The sequence below is a fragment of the Musa acuminata genome, chromosome BXJ1-4 (assembly GCF_036884655.1).
Source record: "Musa acuminata AAA Group cultivar baxijiao chromosome BXJ1-4, Cavendish_Baxijiao_AAA, whole genome shotgun sequence".
Taxonomy (NCBI): Eukaryota; Viridiplantae; Streptophyta; class Magnoliopsida; order Zingiberales; family Musaceae; genus Musa; species Musa acuminata.
In genome coordinates this window covers 7,705,397-7,729,371 of record NC_088330.1, presented here as the reverse complement: position 1 = coordinate 7,729,371, position 23,975 = coordinate 7,705,397, and the positions used below count along the sequence as shown (strand labels likewise).

General features: G+C 36.2%; 2 protein-coding genes across 6 annotated transcripts; one reads left to right on the top strand and one right to left on the bottom strand.

Annotated features, from left to right (window-relative positions):
* The first annotated feature begins 1,115 nt into the window (after window positions 1-1,115).
* LOC135645053 (pentatricopeptide repeat-containing protein At1g80150, mitochondrial-like) lies at window positions 1,116-7,021 on the top strand. The gene is made up of 2 exons (XM_065163108.1): window positions 1,116-3,123; window positions 6,342-7,021. Exon 1 carries the CDS (start codon window positions 1,583-1,585, stop codon window positions 2,930-2,932), a length of 1,350 nt encoding a protein of 449 aa, XP_065019180.1. The 5' UTR covers window positions 1,116-1,582; the 3' UTR covers window positions 2,933-3,123; window positions 6,342-7,021.
* Window positions 7,022-7,503: 482 nt separating this feature from the next.
* On the bottom strand, window positions 7,504-22,418 carry LOC103981042 (phosphatidylinositol/phosphatidylcholine transfer protein SFH6). Of its 5 annotated transcripts, none has more exons than XM_009397617.3 (17): window positions 22,098-22,418; window positions 21,412-21,482; window positions 21,247-21,321; window positions 20,826-21,141; window positions 20,599-20,698; window positions 19,393-19,659; window positions 19,160-19,237; window positions 18,983-19,084; window positions 18,848-18,897; window positions 18,641-18,740; window positions 18,418-18,516; window positions 18,216-18,326; window positions 11,968-12,124; window positions 10,394-10,773; window positions 9,642-9,716; window positions 8,053-8,110; window positions 7,504-7,964 (listed from the first exon to the last, which is right to left on the bottom strand). In XM_009397617.3, exons 3-16 carry the CDS (start codon window positions 21,254-21,256, stop codon window positions 8,096-8,098), a joined length of 1,860 nt encoding a protein of 619 aa, XP_009395892.2. In that variant the 5' UTR covers window positions 21,257-21,321; window positions 21,412-21,482; window positions 22,098-22,418; the 3' UTR covers window positions 7,504-7,964; window positions 8,053-8,095. The 5 variants fall into 5 exon arrangements, with proteins under 5 accessions (XP_009395892.2, XP_009395898.2, XP_009395894.2 ...); XM_009397623.3 differs by having other exon boundaries at window positions 10,694-10,773; XM_009397619.3 differs by having other exon boundaries at window positions 20,826-21,144; window positions 21,250-21,321.
* Between the last annotated feature and the right edge of the window lie 1,557 nt (window positions 22,419-23,975).

Below are 23,975 nucleotides of genomic sequence, written 5' to 3'. Positions count from 1 at the left end.
CAAAGGAAGTTAAAGAACAGAGCTGGCGTCGATGATGATGATGATGATGATGATGATGATGATGTGTAACCTTTTACAACGGAGCTCGATAACAACAGGACAATAATGGTAATAATAATATTATTATTATTAAGATAAATTTTTTTAAAAAAAAATAGTTTTCATCCGTAGTAAATCCTCATATTTTTTTTCAAAAAAAATTAATTTATCACTACCCTCGTCTCACATATCATTTTATCGTCGTCATTTATGCCTTAGTGGGTTTCTATCTTTCGACGATTACTCTTGTCTACCTTTAATCATCTTCGTCTTTATCTATGTTCACCTAAACATATGAGTCCTATCATCGTTTAATCATATCGTATCATTCCCCTCGTCTTACCTTTTTTTTTTTTTTTCTTTTATTGTCATGATTTGTTATCAGATTATGTATTTTATCTTTATCATCCTCTCTTATAGCTCTTATTTGTTATGGTCATTGATAAGAATAATGAAAACAATTGACGTGCTTATATGAAAAAATAATTAGGGGTGATCCAAAGTGGAGGCATAGGTGACTAAAAAGGGAAATACAAGTGATTAAGAAGGAAGGGACAAAATCATTTTTACACTGCTAAAAAGAGCATTATGCGAGAATTCATAAATCTAAGGATATTTTCAAAAAATTTATTGTTGTTATAACTTCATATTTTTAATAAAACAACAAATAATTTGGGCTGATGGGATAAATAAAATATTAAATAGGTAAAATTATCACAACTTGATGATTAATTCATTAATTTTATCGAAACTATTTGTTCAAAATATTTTAATTAAATTATTGATAAAATCCATTTTATTACACTCTTTCTCACTTAAACGTTTATTTATCAACTCAAATGATTACATACTACTTAGAATGTGGTGTTACAGAAATTCTTTAAGGTAAATATTCAAAATAAGAAAAAAAGCATGAGATCGAGCCAAAATATTCGATTCTTGTTCCAACTCAATTCGACCGAATCCGGTTCGATATGGACCGATTCATAGTCCAATCGGACCAACCCGGAACTAGAGCGGGCCGGACCGGTTACTTGTGGGCGCTGGTGTTTAAAGACTCCACGCAGGCCATCTCTGCGGACGACTCGCAGCCTATCGTTCCCTCCTATTCTCTCTCACTCCTTCTCTCTGTCGCCGCTCTGCTGCCCGAAAAACTAACTATTGCGAAACCCTAAGTTTCCTTTGCCGTTAGATTTATAATTTAATCCTTGCATTAGATATCGTCTGGTTCTCAAAAGTTGCAGTCTTTTCGGATTCACAAATTCTCTTTTTACCTGTTTATCGCCTGTTTCTCGGTTGAAGATGTCGATTTGATTGTACGATTCGTTAGGGGAAGACAAAGGTTCTGTCTTTCTTGCTTGATTTGCGCGTGCAAGGTCAATAAATCTGGAAAAGGTTGTTTTCTATGCCTGCCCGCAATCTGTTTGTTGTTTTGTTCTATGGACACATGACGGTCTGATGAGTTTTGTGATTCATCTTTGACTTCTGCCTGCAACGAAATATAGGATTCCTTTTCAAGGGGATAGGAAGATAGGAAGGGATCATGCTATCTGTTCATACCATTCGTCGAATTTGTGCTGCGATTGATGCCTTTAGTGTGACTTTTATAGCTGCCACTCTCTCGAGGTCAAGAAAGAAAACCGATCTTTCAGTTTTGGCTAACGAGTCTAACAATCCTGAAAATTTCCCTACTATCGCTGCTTGCAAAGCTGCCGTTTTGAATAAGCATCACAAGCTGAAGCCTCAAGTCGAGATAGAGTCCTTGTCAACCAACACTGTTTCTGATCCCTTACCCATCAGTGAGCCTGCCATCGTGAAGCTTAAGGCAGAGAAGGATCCAGAGAAGCTCTTCCACCTCTTCAAATCAAATGCACATAACCGCCTTGTAGTCGAAAATCGTTTTGCATTTGAGGACACAGTATCCCGCCTTGCTGGAGCTCGTCGATATGACCTCATCGAACACTTGCTCGAGCACCAGAAGACTCTTCCCCAGGGTCTTCGCGAAGGATTCAATGTTCGGATCATAATGCTATATGGGAAAGCTGGTATGCCTGATCACGCCTTGCAGACATTCCATCAAATGCATCTATTTGGATGTCCCCGCACCGTCAAATCATTCAATGCCACACTTCAGGTCCTGTCACAAGCCCACAGATTTGACGATGTCCATACGTTTTTCATTCAGTGTGCTAACAAGTATGGGATTGTGCTCGATGAGATTTCATATAATATTGTCATCAAGTCAATGTGTGAAATGGGTCGTTTGGATTCTGCTTACTTGGTAATGGTGGAGATGGAGAAGGCTGGGCTGAAACCAGATGTTGTCACATACACGACGCTGATGTCTGCATTCTACAAGCATGGACGTCGTGAGATTGGTGATGGGTTATGGAATCTCATGGTGCTTCGGGGTTGTTCACCGAATTTAGCTACTTTTAATGTTAGAATACAGTTCTTGATCAACCGAAGGAGGGCTTGGAAAGGCAATGACTTAACACACTTAATGTGTAATGCTGGTATACAACCAGATGAAATGACATATAACTTGATCATCAAAGGTTTTTGCATGATTGGTGAGCTTGAGATGGCCAAGCGGGTTTTCTATGCTATGCATGGAAGAGGATGCAAACCAAACAGTAAAATTTATCAAACCATGGTTCATTACCTCTGTGAAGGAGGGAACTTTGATTTGGCATTCAGGTTGTGTAAGGATAGCATGGAAAAGAATTGGTTTCCAAGTGTTGGCACCATTGATAAGCTGCTAAAAGGCCTTATGAGTACCTCAAAAGACCGAAATGCCAGGAAAATCATGAAGTTGGTTAAGGCAAGAATACCTTCATATTCAATTAATGAAATTAAAAATTTTCAAGGCATATTGTATCAAAGTAGGTAACAAGCCAATGAAGATTTGGAATAATGTTGATGTCACACGTTGGTTAGAAGACCATGGTTTCTTTTCAACCTATTTATTTAATTTATAACTGGACAGCAGAAATCATCCTGGATTGGATGCTGAGGCTTGGGCTCTTTGGGTTCAGTGTCAGAATCATCTGATTGTGAGAACGCCAGATGGTTGAATTTCAGGTTACTGCTAGTTATAATGAACTTTCTCATGAATTATTTGTATTTTTCATTTAAAAATTTGTTACTTGGCACAACAGGTTAATGGAAGTAAATCTTTCTTGTTGTTACTTTCATTACTGACTGATTTTTTTTTACATTCTAGTCCCATGGATAAATTTTGAAATTTGTTGTTCTTGACTTCTGATTATTCTCGGAAGATCTGCAATGTTTTCTTTGTATCAGCAACTTAGGAGCAAATAGGGAATAGTATACTTCATTAATGTATTCTTTGTTTTGTGGTCCCTTTAAACATTCAACATATCAGTTTGAGTCTGTGAATAGGGCAAATAATTACATCTACTCTAAATTTGTGTTAATAGGTTATTTGTCATGATCTACTAATTTGGTGAGTCAATGCAAGATTCTCATCACAAAATATTGTCAGTTGAGCTTGGATCATGATACGGATGGAATCAAGTGTGGTTTCCATGTCACAAGATCCATGACTTCCTCAAGAAGCACAGGAAACCTCAGACTCAAGTAGAAAAATAAAAACCGGACAGCTTATACTTATGCATACATGTCAATATATCATGCAGCAAGAGTAAAGAAGAATTTTTTGGCAAAAAGTGATAAAAAATGAGAAAAGCATCTTACATGAGATCACTTCTGCTGAAAAATGGTCACAGATGTGCAATATTTTAAAATTAAAAAATCTTGTATTATGCATCTTACTTGAGTTTTATTAAAATGTTGTAGCTGCCCCATAAAGTCTGCCCACATAAGAATCTTTCAGTTTGTCACACAAGCAATTTTGTAATTAAAAATGGAAAGTTCATTCTGTGATATGATGGTGGAAGAATCATTTTCCTGTATGATTTCTTGTTGGTTTCTTTTTATTTGTTATTTTTTGTTGGTCAAATATATTATTAGACTCGTTTTACACTCTCAAGGTGGCAATTGTGAAAATTCTCCAGTAGGCTTCTTTCATTTTCCAATGCTTGCAAGTTTGGCCTGAGTTAAGTAGATAATGCTGATATAATCTGCTTAGCTAAGGTCGTCTGTTTGTAGCTTTATGGGCACATTAAGGTGAGTTGAAATTGTTGTTCCTTATATAAATCATTATCATAATCCTTAACTCTTAGCTTGAGTTAACATGGTTATTCAGGTGACCTGAATGGTCAGGAACAGGTTTTTAGTTACTTCAGGTAATTGGATCAAATAGGTCTCTCTTCTTGACAGAGTTGTTTGACAGGGTCTGATGTGTAGCATGTTGTCAAGAATCTTTTACCATAATTCTTATTCAATGATCGGGAGAAATATCTTACCAGCATGGTGGGGTTGTATCACTTCAAAGAGACCTAGTGCAACTGCAACCTATAAATACTTTTGTTGGTAGCCAACTGAGGCTGGTTCACTACTTGTGGTCATACAATTGGGTTCTATTGAAATGCAGATAAGGGTTCATAGTCATCTCACCATCCATTGATTGAAATAGACCTCCAATAGATCATTTTTAAAAACAAGGAAGAATTATTGAAAAATTGCATGACTATTTTCCGGATTAAGAATGTAGCATTCTAGGATTCATTACCTGGCGGAAGGCACAAGTAGTAGATGTCGCTGCATCTAAAGCACATTGTCCCTGATCCTGCTGCCTCTCGCCACTGGGTGCATGGTTGCATGCCACATTCACAGCTCATTCCTAAGTCAGGCACTAAGTCATGGTATCTAGCATTTCTGTTTCTTGATACCACATGATTCAAAGATCCACAAAATGCTATTTTTAAAAGTGAGATTTTTTACTTAAGTACTTCAAGTAGGCAGTACTTTCATAATATTCTTCATGACAATGATTCTTTGGTTATAAAATTGAGTAGTTGAATCTTGTTATATGAAATTGAGAAGCTGCACCATGTCCTTTTCAAAGTTAGTTCTGCAATTTAAGGTGCTATATATTTAGGCAATTCATGAAAGTATGTCTTATTGCTATGAGTATGACTAAATTGATGCCATGTGGGCCAATGTTGAGCAGTTCAAGAATTGCTTTGTTTAACTAATACGTTTAGCCTTTCACCTACCACAATCTTGATCATTTACATGAAGGGACACATTCATGTTATTTTCTGTGTAAAGTCTCTTTAAGTAATAATTCTTAAATTCACACATATAATAGGTACGGGCAACAGTTTAAGACAATTTACATGCAAATATATGGATCAGATGTGCTTTTGAATTTATGAGAGGTTCTTGGAGCATTTACAAGCAATAGATTCTTGTTTAATAAATTAGGTTATCTTATGCTGAAAGGTGTTATGTTACAAATTTACAATATGTAAACCTTCATCCTATGTTATTAATCTTAAAAACTAGGTGACTCTTTAGCAAAGTCTTGGCTTTGGAAATGATGTTTGGACTTGAAGTGCATCTTTAAGATAAGAATGCTCTTCCAAGAAAAGTTGACCACACATAAATTACACGAGTTGCATTAGATGCGAGATGAATGCCTTTGTTGGACTATAACTTTCATGTACTAGTTTATAAAATGGTCTCTGTTCGCTTCTTTTATGTGACTGATGATGTTAGTTTTGCATCTCTGTTGAGGTATATGTTGTGCATTTGTATCAAGCATAATTGCTCGTCAATTTCTTTTGTCACTACCACCACAGTTTCTAGTGTATAGATATAGATATTGATATGTAATTCCACCAATACTAGAAGGATCGAGTTATTATTTTGAAATAATTTCATAATCGAGTACCCAAAATCTTTTTTTGTGATTAGCTTGTACGTGTCTATGCAACCATTTGTGTCTGCCTTGCACTTGTTACTGCACATGGATATTTGTACTTCTGCTGCTTATGATACCACTCGATTGTCTACTTGGCAATTTATCTCCAAAGAGTAGGTATCTTTTTCTGAGTCATCTCGTAGACTCATACCACATGTATTTTTAACCTATTTTGGATGCCTAATTAATAGGATCAGGTTCAAGGTCCTTTAATTTCCCTAGTCCCTGTGGTATTTAGCTTCCGTTGCTCACCGATTTATGCAAGACTTACTGTTTTGTAATATCATCTAATTCTAATATGCTCTGGATGAAACATTATGGTATAATAAGAAAAAGGCCTCTTCTATCACACTGTTTTCAGGATTTAGTTCTTGTTGCTGCTTTTGTGGCTTACAAAACCTTTTATTTCTCTTTATCACCCCTCACTGCCATCTGTTCTATTTCACAGGCCTCGAGATGAAACAGAGAGGTTCGCTGTTGAACAGATTAAATAGCAAGATTTGTGCATCCAGTTGCTGAAAGAAATTCACGAGTGTCATTCAGTTAATTAACCAGATGGTGTATCGTACAGAAGGTGACTTCTCAAAATTCTCCTTACAGGATGATTCCTTCAATTGCATTCCTTGCAAATGATTGCAAGGAACTGAGAGAAAGTCTGAGAATGGTAGAGCCACTGCATTTAATTGCACTGGTAGTATTCTGCAGCACGCTCAATCAAAAATGTCTTCTGGATTAGGAATCAACCAGCTTCATATGGTCCATGAGGGTTAGCAACAACCTGGAGGCCGAAATGTTGTGTCTTCGTGACTTCAAAAATTGCCACTTGGTTACAATTCTAATATGGTCCAGAAAATGATCTTGTAACAAATTGGAATGTTTTTGCCACTATGGAAGCAGGAGCCAGAGGGACAGAAACCAATTAAATAGACATGTAGTATCTCAATGCTCCTCATGTCCAAGTCTAAATTTTTATCAGTTAGGTTTTACTTGAGATGTTTTGGACTTGGATTTAGGATACTTTAAGAGATTTCTCTTCATTGTAGTTTATTTTTCTCACATGAATAATCTGGACCTTTCTTTATGGACATAGATAAAGGGAATCGAACTATCATGTAAATCTTGGGTGGACTTTTTGGGTTTGTGAATTGTTCTTATTGATTCTGGTGACTATTCTTTTGATATCATGGCCTTCTTCCCCATGTGGAAGAATAAAGTGACCTGGAATTACAGCGAACTGCCGCTGGCTTCAATTAGTAAAATCAAGATTATAGGGTTTAAAAGGAACAACCAAATCAACAAAGATTGGACTCATCAGGATTTAGTCGAGAGAAGAATGAGCTTTAAAATAAACTGGTTGGAGACTAATACCTTATTGCATCTGAAAGGAATGTGAATCAACATCAATTTTTCTCTTCAACACAAATATTAGCTTTCCTGTCACTGACAATAAGAGGGCATGATTTGCTTACATGCAAAGATTATGAGAGTTTACACAAGCCAGTAAACCCGGAACGGGTGAGAGATCGGTCTTTGTCGCAGATTCTTACAGCACTGAACAAATTATCAGCAACTCTTTCTCAACTATGCTAGATTTCATCAATAGCAAAGCATCTGTGCACAGCATAAGCTGATTTTTTTTATCAAGATATAAAGGTTGGATATGGATCATAAACAACAATGTGTATGACAGACTTGTACAAGATGTTTGTTCCAACTTCCAACTATGCCGAGAACAACAGAGAGCCTGCCTTCTAATGTTGGATTCGACATGTGTTACAGATAAAATCTAATTTTGAAAACCAAACATCATATTTTTGATTCCAATGCTCCTCAACGAAGAAATCGTATTGAAGTAGGCCAGAATTTGAAGGAACTAATGGGTCCCCCTTCAAGTGTAAAAGAAGAGGCATAATATTCTCGCATTGCGTCTAAATTTATACATAGTAATAACAGGTGGAAAGAGACAATATGAAACCCAAAAAAATTTCAGAATATATGTTATCTGTGATATGCTTCCTTTTCCCTTTCCTCTTTCTACACCCTCTTCCCCTGATTTGATGCCATAAACAATCTGCTCATAACAATTCGCATGCAGTTTAGTCAAAGTAAAAGAAAAGAAAACGTGAATAATGGTAGAAAGCATTCTCTTTACTGCAGACCTTATAAATGTTTCATCGATGTACAGCTATTCTTCTTCAGATATCAACAAAATTTCCCCTGCAAAGAAATAGAAAGTGAAGCTCGTTAGGATTAGTTTTAGTTTTCTGCCAAATAGCCAATACCAGAACTGCAATTTCACTAGTAACAAAATTTTAACTGCAAAACACACAGACTAAGTATTCAAAGTGATGGATATTGAAATCCTGTTGTAGTAAATAGAGTATTATGCCTATACCAAAGAGCAAAGTTGAATGACAACTTATAAAGGTAATGCATATCTTACTCCACAGAAATCGATCAGTTTCAATCAAGGATATTTCTCTATTATAAAAATGACTAAGAATAAAGTTTGACCAAGTAGCTAAGATTGTAATAATGAAAAATCAAAAGAGAATATCTGTATTCTCAAATATGGAGCTTGCCGGATGAATCCTAGTCATAACCACAACACATCAGGTCACTGCAGGATCATCATGTTCTGTCCCACAGTCCGACCATATGATCAAATAGTCTCCTTCCAAGCTTGTGGATTCTTCCTTTTCGGGTATCAACGCAGTTGTAGCTCTTCATTCAATACCAATTTAACATCTTACAACTTCTCTGATCTTACCAGAATTGGCATGACTTCCAACTTCACGAAAGAAATCATTTCTCTTGTTTGTCTCTTCTTACAGTGTCACTTATCTGTCCCATTCTTCTTATCCCAATTGCAGTCATTTCTTGAATATGTCAATCTTATATATAGCGTCATGATCCATTACGTATCATCAGAATTCTACACAAGGAACAGCACTGTTCAGATTTCACACAGAACACCAAATACACTTGCTGTTTTAACCATCTCGCCCCTTCTTCATAAGAAATATCTCTTAGACTAACAAATCTAATATGCCCTTGATTTTATCTTTTAGTACTTTCTGATAAAATGTTTTAAATATCTCCACTGCTCATCTTAATTTCACTAAAATAATGAATTAATGATAACAAAAACTGTCAAATATCGATGCAAGTATATTGGAACTTGGAAGCAAGGAGACTCCAGCAATTTTAACTTGACAGACGAACAGGATGTCAAGTTTCTGAGAAATCCAAAAATATATTAAGATGCTTGACTTGTGAAGCTCCAAGCATAATGATTCATTGTGTGTACTTATCTTACCAATAGTTTGCTTTACCAACAAGACCAGCATTCATACGCTCAAAGTACTCTCAAGAAATAAAAGAAGAATTCGGGCAAGATGATCTAAACAAAACTAGAAAATTAAATTGACAGTTGAATAATTTGAACCGTACTACATATCTAAGAAACTCCAAATTTGATGTCTTGTAAGCTGTTTTCACTAAAATGAAAAAAGGAAATTAGATCTACATATCAAAGCTGAAGCATTTAGCAGAAAGAAGCCATGCAAACTCACCAGAAGCAATAATGAGATTCACTTTTTGAAAAAAAAATTAAAATCATCTAAGTTTTTCTAAAGAAAAATGGATTTGAGGTATTAACAAAAAGTTAGGAATTTTGCCAACTGCATAAAGTATTTTTAGCACAAACTTCATATGAATTATTTCCTCTAGTCTGCTTTTAGCTTACCCTAATATTGGAGTCTTTTAGGGCTTCCAAGGTTGCTTCGATCTCTGTTTGCTTCATCACAGCCGCTTGCAGTACCTGATGATGAAAATGATATTAAAACAAAGTGTAAAAGACACAAGAAATCAAGTTCATTTGGAAATACAAGCATAAGGAAACAGAAAGTTTAGATATTGCGTGGTAGAGCAGGCAATGCCTGCATGTGATCCAGACATATATTGACTAGAAAAAAAAATGTTGCTGGGTTGATCAAAGTCTGTTAGCAGCCATAGCTGATTTTTCTCTAAAACTAAAACAGCATTTACGTATTTAAAGATTAGCAACAGGACAATCTACAAAAAGATAACAAAGAAAGGCATAAAAAGTATTGTTTGATGAGGGAAACAAATCAGTTTTAACTTTTAACAACCCAAACCTAATAAAGATTTTATAGAAATGAAGGTCACTCTCCCAGGCCTGATTGATTATGCCATCTGTGACTTGACATAATGTTTTAACAGCAGATAGATTATGTGCTTTTGACCGGCCTAGTACTTGCACTATAGCATTGAAAGCATCTAGTGAACTTCATGAATCAAGATTTTCAGAAAATTACAAGCACTCATCCAAAATGCTTAGAGTAATGTGCAAAACCAAACTATATCCGATTGAATCACCAGAAAACATATGTGGTTATCTCACATAACCAAAACATTCTGATGGAATTACCATATAGTATTATCTGTGGTCATCATCTGACATGAGAGAAGACTTACTTTATTTGTCTTGTGAAGATCATACTCTACACACTTTATCCTGTCTATTGAATCCAGGATCATGTGTTCTTTTTCTTGAGGAATCTCTGCAGGCTTGTTGCTAAGCTCATTCATGATCAACTCAAGCTTTTGAAGACGTTCCACGTAAGAAGTGATGCAGTTTTCATTGATGGTTTCCATAGTTGAATTATTATTGTATGTCAAGTCCAATGCATCTGATGGATGAACATTCTCTAACCTCCTATCTTGTCTAGACCGTAAGATACGCAAGAAGGATAGCATTTTTACAAGGAACGATACCAATGCTCTTGCAAAAGAACGCAACTTTCCTTCTCCTGCATCTTTTCCGATGTTACTGTGCCTATCAGCAACAGGGTAACCTGAAACCATCAAGGTGAAACAAATTTTGACCATTATAAAATATTACAAAGCACAAACAAATAGGACTATCTTGATCATAAAAGAAACATCTGATACACATTTTGGTGCAAGTTATCACTAAATCCTTGGCAAACAAGTAGCACATTTATTTCTTCAATATAAGGCAATGCTCCTGAAATTGTAGTTTGAGGGGAAAACAACCATATTAAAAAACAGCCAACTTTTCCTTTTTTTGGTAGCTTGAATGCCAACAGAGTCTGCAGCATGACCAAAATGGAACCGTCACAGAGAGATCTTTGCTCTTCTTAGTGTCACCATGGTAAACTACTCTTTCCTTATCAGGAGAACCTAATACAGAGATAAACCATTTTTTCCTGTAATTTTAACCTTAAAATTTTCAACAACGAGTACTTAGGCTACAGCCTGCATGGATTGAAAATTGAAATGGCAAATGAAGAAATTATGGAGCAACTAACTGGATAATTCTATTATTCAAGGAGAATTTGCATTGGGAATTGAAGAATGAGAAATTAATTTATATGAGACTGAAGAAATGGCCACAACCGCTGTGTATTTGATCCAAGTGGACAAAAGCTAAAAAGAAGACTAAGGTAGCAAACTTTTGATGTTGTCTTTAACAGTTCGAAGTTCAAACATATATAAGCGAATAAAGAGAAATAACGCTAGCTTAATTCACCATGGAGTTCGAAAGTAAAAGAAATTGCCCTTGGATGTAGCAAAACATAATTGCAACTTATTGAAGTACAAAAGGATTCCAATAAAGTTTAGCAAAACAATGCAGAAGAGTTGAAACCATGGTTCTGGTTCTTAAGATGTATCACATCAAAGTCATCATTGTCCTGTCTATTACCAGTGACAAGTTAATCAACCATTGAACTATTCTGTCTTTTGTGCTCTTATTTGCATAGTGATATGTCTGTAGTTCTACCAGACTACAAAGCTCACAAAACACAGATCATGATAAATGCCATGTATAAGTGCCAAGAATTTCTGATTTATCAACAAGAGCATATCCAGGTGATTAGAAGAAAGATTGCCCTAAAAGCACAACAGCTCATCAGGATTTCACCAGCAGTACACATGATTCCCTTTTCATGACAAGTACCACAACCAGAAAGACTCATCAATTAAGAGGCCTGTAATGCTGCAGTTGAGTATATTAAATGTCATACCAAGCGAATGCAATGCTGCAGTTGAGGAGGCAAGGTCAGGATCTTTTAGTTCTTCGGTTGTCCTAACAGAAAACCTGGATCCTCTTCTGCCAATATCAACATCTTTATCAACCATTACAAAATGGTCATCATGCGGTGTAAAATCTGCTGCTCCGACCTGCCAATTTGATGATGTAGAATGAGTTGCAGAAAGTTTTTCTAGTAAGGGTTTACTTGCACTTTACAGTTCGATTGTTGTTATTAACAACTTTCAACCATCAAGATACATCATCACAAAGGAATTATGAAAGTTCTGACAATGGAATGATCCAAACCGGCAGATAGAACTAAAGCATAAGTAAAGAAATTTTTGTAATAAGCATAGACAGTATACTATTGATGTAGGCCAGACATTTTTCATTTATTTTGCAATTAGATGTGGAACTTAGTGGTCGGATTCATAGGTTTTTTTTTAATTATTCATTGGCTTTTTATTATTCTCGACAGTTCAATGATATATTGTGGATTTTCAGACAATGAGCTCCGGTCTCTTTGTTATACTGATAATAACCGATATGGCAACCAGAAAACTTACGAGCACTCAATATCTGAGAATATATCATTTTTTTGTGAGCTTATTCATTTCATTAGTTACGAATTAAATGATAATACCACACTATAAGAAAATGATCTACAAAGTAATGTGGTGCCCTGTAGATGGGATTGATACCATGTTATGATATAGCTTTCTACATATTCTGTTTTCTGCTATCCAATTAAAATTAAAATAATTATACTTAGCACCATACATCTGTGAGCATCACTAAAGCATAACCCCTAATACTCAAGAACATAAGCTAAGAAAATTTGAAAAATAATAATATGAGGTACTGTTGTTAGGATTCCTTAATTTTAAGGATTTGATATTAATCTTTATTTTTTTATTTAGTTTTTCTTAGTTATGGTAGGAATCCTTTGATATAGCAAATTGGGAATTGTTATTTTTATTTTTGTTAGAAATCCTAGGCCTAGTTGGCTAAGGATTAATAACTCTCTCTATATATAATGCCTTTGGCTACTTTTCTTAAGCAATCAAATATAACTCAAAGCCTTTGGCCAACTTGGAGGTTGATCGTCTCGAAGCGATCAAAAAGAGATTGATCCCCTTGAAGCGATCAAATCGCTATCTACTTTCTTAGATAAAATCCTAGGGTTTTATTATCTAGTATCAGAGTAGCATGTCCTTGGCCTTCCTAAAGTTATTGCAGTGTGTCCTTGGCGTTTCCTTGGTGTTCCTAAAGTTCTTGCGGTGCTTCTTCAGCGTTCCCTCAATCTCCTCTCCGATGCTGCCACAAGCCCCGACGTCCACATCGCCAACAGCGACTTCACCTTCAACACCAAGTAAGCAGTGCTCATGCCCTTGACCCGAAATAAAAAACAAAACTTAGGAATTATATATCTACAATCATACGCAATGACTACTAACAATTCTATAAAAGCCCAATTTGAAGCATTGGAAGCAAAAATTAAGAGCAGGTTAGAAGAAACTCTCAATGATTTCAAAATGAGTTTGTTTGAGAGTTTTAGCAAAATTCAACAAGATGGAAGTTCGACTTCTACAAGTAAACAAACATCGATCTGAATTCACAGGAAGAGGTTACCAAGAGCATGATAATGGCTACTCTTGCATGAAAGTAGAATTTCCTAGATGGGAAGATGGAGATCTGACCAGCTGGAATTTTAGAGCAAAAAATGTTTTCGCTTTCATAAAACTCAAGAAGATTCTAAAGTGGAAAAAGCTTCCATTTAACTAGATGGGGATACTATTCAATCGTATGATTGATATGAAACCTGCCATGGAGTTTTCTCATGGGAGCAGTTCAAAAAATGGTTTCTTGTTCGTTTTGGATCATCCGAATATAAGAATGTTGATAAGCAGCTTGCCAAGATTTGCCAGACTTCTACTGTGCTAAAGTATCAAAGTCGATTTGAACGGCTATCAAATCATGCTCAAGATTGATCTAAAAGACAATGGGTGGTAACATTCATTAAAGGTCTTAATCCATACATTCGTTATGAAGTTAAGGCTCGCCAACCTCGCACTATGACAACTGCAATTTCTTTTGCTCGATTACATGAAGAAAAAATTAATATGGAAAATCACTGAACCAAGAGTGTTAATAAACAGGTGACTAGCAGGTCAACTACTCCAACTATTCCTAATTGAAATCCTAATATTAGAAGACTGACCCAAGAGAAACTCAAAGAACGAATAACAAAGGGTTTGTGCTGGCATTGTGATGAAATGTGGAGTAGGGAGCATCGATACAAGCAAGGAAAACTTTTGATGATTGAATCAATTAAGGAGGAACCAGAGGTTAAGGCTATAGACTCTGATCATGAAGGTACTGATAATGATGAGATTATTAAACTTGTCACACATACTGTTCATGCATTAGTTGGCTACTCTAATCCTTAAACTATGTAAGTTGAAGGGCTTTTGAAACATCAGTCTATTACTATTTTAATTGATATTGGTAGCACCAACAATTTTATGGATAACAAGGTTGCTGCACGATTGACCTATCGCATTGAACATTATGATAAGTTCGAGGTAAAGGTTGCTGATAGGCGAATTTTAATTTGCGATAGTAAGTGTTCCAAAGTAAAGCTTGTTTATATACAAGGTCAAGAATTGTTCGTAGATTTTTTCTTACTACCATTGGAGGACTATGAGATTATGCTTGGAATTAAGTGGTTATTAACTCAGGGCGATATCTCTTGAAATTTTTCTAAATTAATTATGAATTTTTTTATCAATGGAAAGCAAGTGATCTTAAAGGGAAAGCATGGTAGTAGGGTCACAACCGTTACTAGCCATAGAATGGAAATGGTTCTTCGAAAGGCACACCATGGATTTTTGGTATAATTACGGAGCATTAAAGAGGAAGCTGCAGTACCTGAACAAGATGAAAATGTTCACTCATTACTCGAAGAATTTATGAATATATTTGCAGAACCACAAGAACTTCCACCTCTTCGATCACAGGATCACCAAATTTCTTTACTGCTTGGGAGTGCACTAACTAATGTTCGGCCCTATTGATATCCACACTTTCAAAAGACAAAGATAAAGAAAATCGTTAAAGAGATGCTTGAAGCAAGGGTCATAAAGGCTAGTGTTAGTCCATACTCCTCTCCAATCTTATTAGTAAGAAAGAAAGATGGTTCTTGATATATGTGTGTAGATTATTGAGCACTCGATAATATTACAGTGAAAGACAAGTATCCTATTCCAGTGGTGGGTGAGTTACTTGACGAATTGGGAGGTGCACAAGTTTTCACTGAACTGGATTTACGGTTGGGCTATCACCAAATTTGTGTGGATGAAGATGATATTCAAAAAACCGCTTTAGAAAGCATGATAATCACTATGAATTTTTAGTAATGCATTTTAGGTTAACCAATTGGGAGGTGCACAAGTTTTCACTAAACTGGATTTACGATCGGGCTATCACCAAATTTATGTGGATGAAGATGATATTCAAAAAACCACTTTTAGAAAGCATGATGGTCACTATGAATTTCTGGTAATGCATTTTTGATTAATCAATGCGTTGTCTACTTTTCAGAGTCTAATGAATGATATCGTTCGAGTTCATCTTCGTAAGTTTGTTCTGATTTTATTTGATGATATTCTGATATATAGTCCATCTTTAGAAAGTCATTTATTATATTTGCGGGTTGTTTTTACCCTTCTTCATGAGCATTGTCTTTTTGTTAAGAAATCGAAATGCAGTTTTGCATACTCAGAGATAGTATCTTGGTCATGTTGTTTCTCGAGAGGGCGTTGCAATTGATCTTTCCAAAATCCAGATAATGAAAGATTGGCCAATTCCAAAATCAATTAAGGCTCTGTGAGAATTCTTGGGATTCATTAATTACTGTTGAAACTCGAAAGTTTGTGAAGAACTATGGCAAAATCAGTGCTCCTTTGACATCACTTTTAAAGAAAAATACATTTAAGTGAACAGAAAAAGCTACTCAAGCTTTTATTTCTCTAAAGTATGCAATAACTACTATGCTAGTTCTCGTTTTACCAGATTTTAACTAGTTATTCGTGATTAAATCTGATGCTTTTGGAGCGGGTATTGGAGTTGTACTAATGCAAGAAGACCGTCTAATTGCTTATACTAGTAAGACATTTTTCCCATCTCATTTAAGTTTATCTGTTTATGACAAGGAGATGTTGGCCATTGTTCATGCAGTTACTCAACGGAGACCTCATTGAATTGGTCGACGGTTTCAAATACGCACCGATCACAAAAGCTTAAAATATTTTTTTGTGTAAAGAGTTTCTTCTTTAGAACAACAAAAATGAGTCACTAAGCTTTTGGGTTTTGACTGTGAGATTATTTTTCTCACCTTTTAAAACAAGTTAAACTTATTAGGAGTGAATGGTTATATCATCCTGAAATTCAAGTTGTTATTAAAAAGCTAAAAGAAGATCCAACTTCTATTCCTAATTATAGTTGGGATCTTATAGATTTGCGCTATACGAGCAAAATTGTCTTAGCACCAAATTCTTTTTGCCAGAATATAATTTTGAAGGAGTTTCATTCATCACCAACTGCGGGTCATTCTGGATTTCTTCGTACATATAAATGCATTTGCCAACTTTTTTATTAGAAGGATATGAAGAAAGCCATCAAGAAGTTTGTTACAGAACGTGATGTTTGCCAATGCCACAAAGGTGAGACAATTGCTACCCCTAATTTGCTTCAGCCTCTTCCTATTCCTGATGATGCTTGGACCGATATATCCATGGATTTTATTGACGGACTTCCACCATCTTAAGGTAAAACCATCATCTTTGTGGTTGTGGATCGCCTTACAAAATATGCTCATTTTTGTATGTTGTACGACATCCTTATATTGCTACAAGTGTTGCTCGCACTTTTGTTAAGAATATAGTGAAGTTGCATGGAATTCCACGTTCCATTGTTAGTGATCGAGATAAAGTTTTTACTAGCACATTTTGAAAGTAGCTCTTTTGCTTGTAGTGTATCTAATTAAATATAAGTACTGCTTATCACCCGCAAACAGATGAGCAAACTGAAGTGGTGAACAGATGTCTAGAAAACTATCTCAGATATTTTACCAGTGATAAACCAAAGGAGTGGATGAAATGGCTTCCTTGGGCAGCAGAATGGTGGTATAGTGCCACTTATCACTCTTCTACTAAAATGACTCCTTTTGAAGCGATTCATGGTCAACCTCCTCCCATGATTACAAAATGCATGCTTGGTTCTTCTAAGATTGATCAAGTAGATAAGAAATTGCTTAACAAGAATAAGATTATTTAACTTCTAAGAGATAATCTTGCAGTCTCACAAGCTAGAATGAAGCAACAAACAGATAAGCATCGTAGTGAGCGAGAATTTGCAATGGATGATTGGGTTTTTCTTTAACTTCAGCCTTACAAGCAAACTTGTATAAAGGTTCAATCTTCTATGAAGCTATCTCCTCGATTCTTTGGGCCTTATAAGGTGTTAGAATGTATTGGCCCAGTTGCTTATCGCTTAGACTTGCCGACAAGCTCTAAGATACATCCAATTTTTCATGTTTCTTGCCTTACAAAGAAATTAGGTGAGGATGATGTGGTGTAACACCAGCTAGATATTTCTTTTAGTGTTGAGGTTCAAATCCTACCTCAAGCCATACTTGATCGACGTGTTGTGATGCATCATAGATATCCTATCACTAAGGTGCTTGTTTAACGGGCCAACTTACTAATTAAAGATGCCACCTGGGATTCTTGCAAAACATTGAAGGAGAAGTTTCTAGAATTCGTTGTTGCTCAGCTTTGAGGACAAGGCTATTTTACAGAGGCGAGAAATGTTAGGATTCCTTAATTTTAGGGATTTGATATTAATCTTTATTTTCCTATTTAGTTTTTCCTAGTTATGGTAGGAGTTTTTGAGTTTTAGGAGTCCTTTGATATAGCAAATTAGGAATTAATATTTTTATTTTTGTTAGAAATCCTAGTATTAGTTGGCTAATAATTATTAACTCAATATATATGTAATGCCTTTGGTTATTTTTCTCAAACAATCAAATACAATTCAAAGCCTTTGGCCAACTTGGAGGTTGATCTCCTCGGAACAAACAAAAAGAAGTTGATCCCCTCAAAACGATCAAATCCCTATCTACTTTCTTAGATAAAACCCTAGGGTTTTATCAACTGTATTCAGGTATTAGGAACTTACTTCTTTATGTATTGGAGACAGAGGAGCATACTCGGCAATAGACGGCTCGGGAGAATAAAGGTCATCAGCATCTGATACTGATTCAGCTGCAGATGTGTCACAACTTCTTCCCTGCCATCGAAAGAAGCAAAGTAAAATGAAAATTAGGGAGAGAACATTTGTAATCAACTAGGTCAAAAGGTTTGAGTGTTAAGAATCTTGCCTTCGACAAGTACAGTCTAGCACAAGAGTGACCTCTTTTTTCTCCATCTATTACATACCCACTCTCCCCTAGGAATGCTGCATCAACACCTTGTACTAGCTGTAGGTCAAAATGACATCATTAATCACTATATCTTCCTCAATTGATAAAGACATTGCCATTAGTTGACCATAGCTTGAGTAAGTTTTAATAGATCTTGCCCAATTAGACATGAGATGTATACCTTCATGATGACTGGGTCATTCCAAGGTCCTTTATTAGATCTAAGACAACCTCCCTCATGATAGCATGCACATGAACCACCAAGGAAATCTGGTAGTTGGCTGTGGATGTGGACAAATGCATATTACTAAGATGAGGAATGAACCCATATAAAGTAGAGGAAGAAAATATAAGACATTGTATGCCGGATAAAGGAATACACACAAACCTTGAGTCTATTGCCTCCAGAAGTCTACTCTGATATTTTGTTCCAAGAACCTGCACAAAACTTCATGACATCGTCCATAGTTGGGAATCAAGAAACAAAAAATCATGGTATTTCTTGTATGGCTATCTTACTTACATGTATCTTTGAAGTAGTTTTGGGATCCAGAAATCCTTTTACAGTGTTCCAGAGAAGCTTAAAACCATGGCCAGCATTAACTATAAACAATTGATGTAGTGTCTGTCCAAACAAAAAAAAGTTCAAAAAAAATCTGAGCACCAAGAGCCACACGAGAAATATCTTAGACAATTGTACCTCGGGGTAATAATCACCATCTATTTTCTGCATATTGAGCAACAGGTCCCTTGCTGTCTTGCCAAAATTCTTCAAGCCCTGCATTTGAGATGATGATGTCAACCTTCAATGCATGCTACTGACAATTTGCGAAAAAATATCAAACCCAGAATATAGCAGGGTTAATAAGAAATTATAAATTGTGCTTCTATGTGCATCATAATGTGTCAATGTGACAGAAGCAAGCAAAATACCACGCCTTGTACATCCAATATTGTAGTGGATGAACCAATATGTCTTTTGGAAGCAATGGAGCATGCAGGAAATTTCTCATTCAGGGCTCTCTCAAATTCTTGTACATGGTACTTCAAATAGCGCTCTATCGTAGTTATGTTCATAAGCTTATTTGGCTCAGCTTTCCCAAGCCTCTCGATGTAGACTGGCCTTCCCTCCTTGTCAACTCCATGGTAACCTTGGGGATAATAGTGCACAACATCCTCCAGTTCATCGAATTCAAAGTCCTACAGTCAATGGATTATATCGTCATGGTATGTCATATACCATCCATTAAAAATGTATTTGAATTAAAGAAAATAACAATTCTTTGATATCCGACCATGACAACAGCTGACAATAGACATTCACAACTAATCAGTCTGTCCCATGCCAAACACCTCCGTAGATTACATGGAGAAGTACACAGATCATGGAATTCTACATGGAACACCATTGAAATCCATGACATGCTACATATGATTCAATAATTCAAAGATTTTGACATAATCATTCTTACTGAAAAATAAATTGATTGAAAGAATTGAAATATAGCAATTAAGTCAAGTTGAATGGTAGATTGCATTTTCAATGATAGGAAAAGGCATTTGATAGATGGTCTGACATTATATCTTTCATATCCACTGCAAATTTAGAACACTGATTTACTTTGTGGGCAGATAGGGTATGCGGCATTTCAGTTAGGTATTAAAGTAATTGCTTTCTACTGATTACTTGGATGATGACTAGGATTATATAGACAACATAAAGCTAATGTTTGAGTGTTACTTGTGAATGGAAAATAGTAAAAAAAAAAATTTATGAGATGAATAATAAATGCAAAGATAATATAATGTAGGAAGCTTGAAGTGTAAGTGAAACAATATCAAAAGGGAACTAGCGCAATTAGACTCAAAGTGCAGTAAATATTGAGCATTGAGGTTTTGATTAATCTTTATAAAAGTTTGACTTCTCAAACTGCAGGGTGTTAAAACCAAAATTGGCCACATATTGACCGATACAACTAGTTAAAGTACCATGTTTGTCTTCCATAAAGGCTTCAGGACAAAAACTAACTAAAGTCTCCATCTATTTCTCTGGTTATTCAAGGTACACCAGGTGACCTGATCCTAGGTATTGCTTTTCCATGTGTCGGATTGCAGCATGAAATTTAACAATGAACTTACCTCCATAATTGTATCTGTCCCAAATTCTTTTCTCCACTGAAGCATCTCAGCCCACATCTGGGTTGCTCTCTCGAAGTCGAACTTTCTAGCCTTGAGGAATCTGATTGAAGTAAACAAAGTTTAGCAAATCCCGTCTAGCCCAATGATAAGAATGTGAAGTCAATGCTCGTACAGGAATGCCGAAGCTATTGGATCAAAATAAGAGCAAATTTCCATTTCATTCTAACCTGAGCAACGTGTGATAGTCATCATGTTTGTTAGGCAACAATTTCTTTGCAATGAGCTGTTGCCGAAATGAATAGACTGCTCGCTCCTCGTCAGCATCCCTGACATCCTCTATTGAAAGAGGAGGAACCCTGAAATCTACCCTACTTCCTCGTTTCCTTAAAGAGTGGGTAAATCTAGTGGAAGCATTCAACGCTTTTTTCTTGAGAGATCCGATTCTTGTTCTTCTTCGCTCGTCCTCAGAGTTCTCCACTTCAGATCTCCTTTCCTTTCTCTCCTCATAATTGAATGACCCTTCAAGACCTTCTCCATGGAACACTGCTATGACGCGTTGCATCATTACGGAAGTTAGAAAGAAAAAACAATCAATGCCACATTTTCGTTTTGTTGGTCTTGTGAGAATCAAGCATACTAGTATACAACTACCTGACATTTTTCTTCCAAGGCACAAGAAGAACTTTTGCCAGGACCTCAGGTGTCAAAAGCGACAAGCTGCGACTGGCACCAGCAATAAGAAACCAGATAAATTCATCTACCCATCTACATTCTCGATATCCAGAAGAAAGACACAAGAGAGACTAAACTCACCTGAACGAGCGATCCCGGAATGCAGCAGCAAAGATCCACAGAACTCAACAACCGAAGGAGATTCCCGCAAACTGATGAAGGCCAAAGAGGAAATTTTTAGACATCAAGTTTTTCTCTTTGAATCATCTTCTTTACAGCTAAAAACAAGTTGTCTTTTTTGAGTCGTCCTCTTTTCAGCTCAACAGTCTAACCCCATAACCATCGCGGCTAACTTCTAAATATAATATACCCAAGAAAAAGGGAAAAAAAACATAGAATCTAAGATCGCAATACACACGAAAAAAACGTAATATTTGCTAAGATAGGACTTCCAGGACCTGCATTGGTTCAGTTGGTTTCCTTTTGATGAAAAGAGGTTATGCCTCGAACCAACAGATGGTTCAACATTTATCGAATCCCATCAATAAAATTCCCCACTCCAAACGAAATCCGTCATCAACGATCGATTATTGGTCACCCCTCTATTTTCGAGAACAAATCTTCCCAAAAAAATAAACAACATTCTTTTCGAGAGACCCATCCAATAAAAGCGAGGACTTCAAAATCCAATCCTGCAAAGCCCAAACCCGAACGAAGCAATCAAAACCGGAACACCAGGAAACAGAAGGGAACCAACTCCGCGAAACCGAGACCGCAGCTCAAATCACCAAACCAACGAGGGCAACACGGCGAAATCCAGCATCTACCTCGTCCAACCCCTCAACAAGCCGCGATCCGGGAGCCAACGCCGGGAGAAAGCGTGAGGAACCCTGCGTGTTACCGTCAACAGCGACTAATGACGAATATTTCGGATCGATTCTTCGGCGTCTCCTTCTCTTCCGTGCTTCGTTTTGCTGTTTATAATGGGTTTCGTCTTCTGTGGTGTCCTTCTTTTTGCTTCGAAGATAGGGAAGATGGAAATCAGAGGATTCGAGGAAGGTAGAGAAGTCGAGCGCTGCGACGCTCGCCTCTCTCTTTCACGCTTTCTTCACTGCACTGCTACTTCTCCTCCTCTACGTATTCTTTTTTTCCCTCTCTTAATATTTTGGGTGGCTATATACATATGTATATATATATATATATATATATATATATATATATATATATATACACACACACCTTTTTAAAGGATTTATATATATATACTATATATATATATATATCCCTTAAAAAGGAGTTATATATTCTTTGAAGGTTCTATATTTTAATATAACATATATATATATCTTTGAATTATTATATTTAAACCCTTCATAAATTATAATGCTGTAAGCATCCATCTGATAAAATTCATCACTAATAAGTGTAGCTACCAATGAATTTTAAATACCTAAAATGTCTCATATTAATTTAATTCATTATTAGATTTTTTATTTCCTAAGCCTAAGAATTATTATTTTAGGGGTATATATATGCACTATAATTAGTGTATTAACTTAATTAAAAAATTAATGACCATTGTCATATTTGTAAGTTATGCATATATAACAACTGCAAAAATCATAACTTTAAAGGAATATACATATAATTTTAGAAAGTAAGATAAATTAGTTGAGTTTTAAAAGAATATAGAATTTTAAAATGCCTAAAATATTATTAATAATCCTACCTTCATAAATGGTTATAATAAAATTAATGTTAATTAAAGCTGCAAGTAACGGTCAAATAAAAGTCAGGTTGGTCGAACAATTTAAATTTAGATGAATAAATACTTACACAATTTGGAGGGATATGCATTTAATTTTACTTGATTTGTGAGTATTTCAAGTTCTCTAAAAATACAAGTGTTCACAAAACATTAATACGTTCGCTTTTCGGAGACGGGCGGACGTCACGTGATTTGAGAACGGGGGCCGCACAGATTGGACGGTGCTCACGAGGCAGTCTATCGATCCTACGGCTGCGGCCGGGGGCGCAAGTTAGTTGCCCTCACCGAGCGCGTTAATAGTCGCGCCGCCTATTTGGCGCCGCCCTCGCAAACCCACATACTACCCGCTACGTGTCGACCTCGGAGCCATCGTAACATCTTAGGGCTTCACCGATTCCTTCGCGGGGCGAATGCTTTGGGATGCACGTAGATCCTTGATCGCGGCCGCCAAGATTCGTGCCGTAGAGGATTTGGAGTCCACTTAAGCTTCCGTCTGCGTTATGACTCAGAGCTCTGATGACGTGGCGACAGCAACAGCTTTTTCGACTACATATGGGTTATTAAGATGTAGAAGGGCAACCACGTAATTTCCAAAAGGTTTGCGATAATAGGAAGGTGCCCGTGGTAAAATTGTGATTACCTGGAAGATGTAGGGGTAAGTACGGATCATCCGCTCTCTAGCCTTAGCGACTGCCAAGAAGTCCTTGCAAGACTTTAATAAAGTTCAAAAAAGCATATAAATAACATTGTAAGAATAATGGTTATATTAATAGTGAAAGAGAATGAAAAGAATAGAACAAATATGTGGAGAGGATGAAAGAGTTAGAGCTATAAGAAGAGTTTTCTTCCTTTTCATTCTGACAATGAGAAGATTTAGATTGCCAAGAAAAATAAATAAGATGAGCGTAGTTTAAATTTTCTTGATTCAGATGAAGTT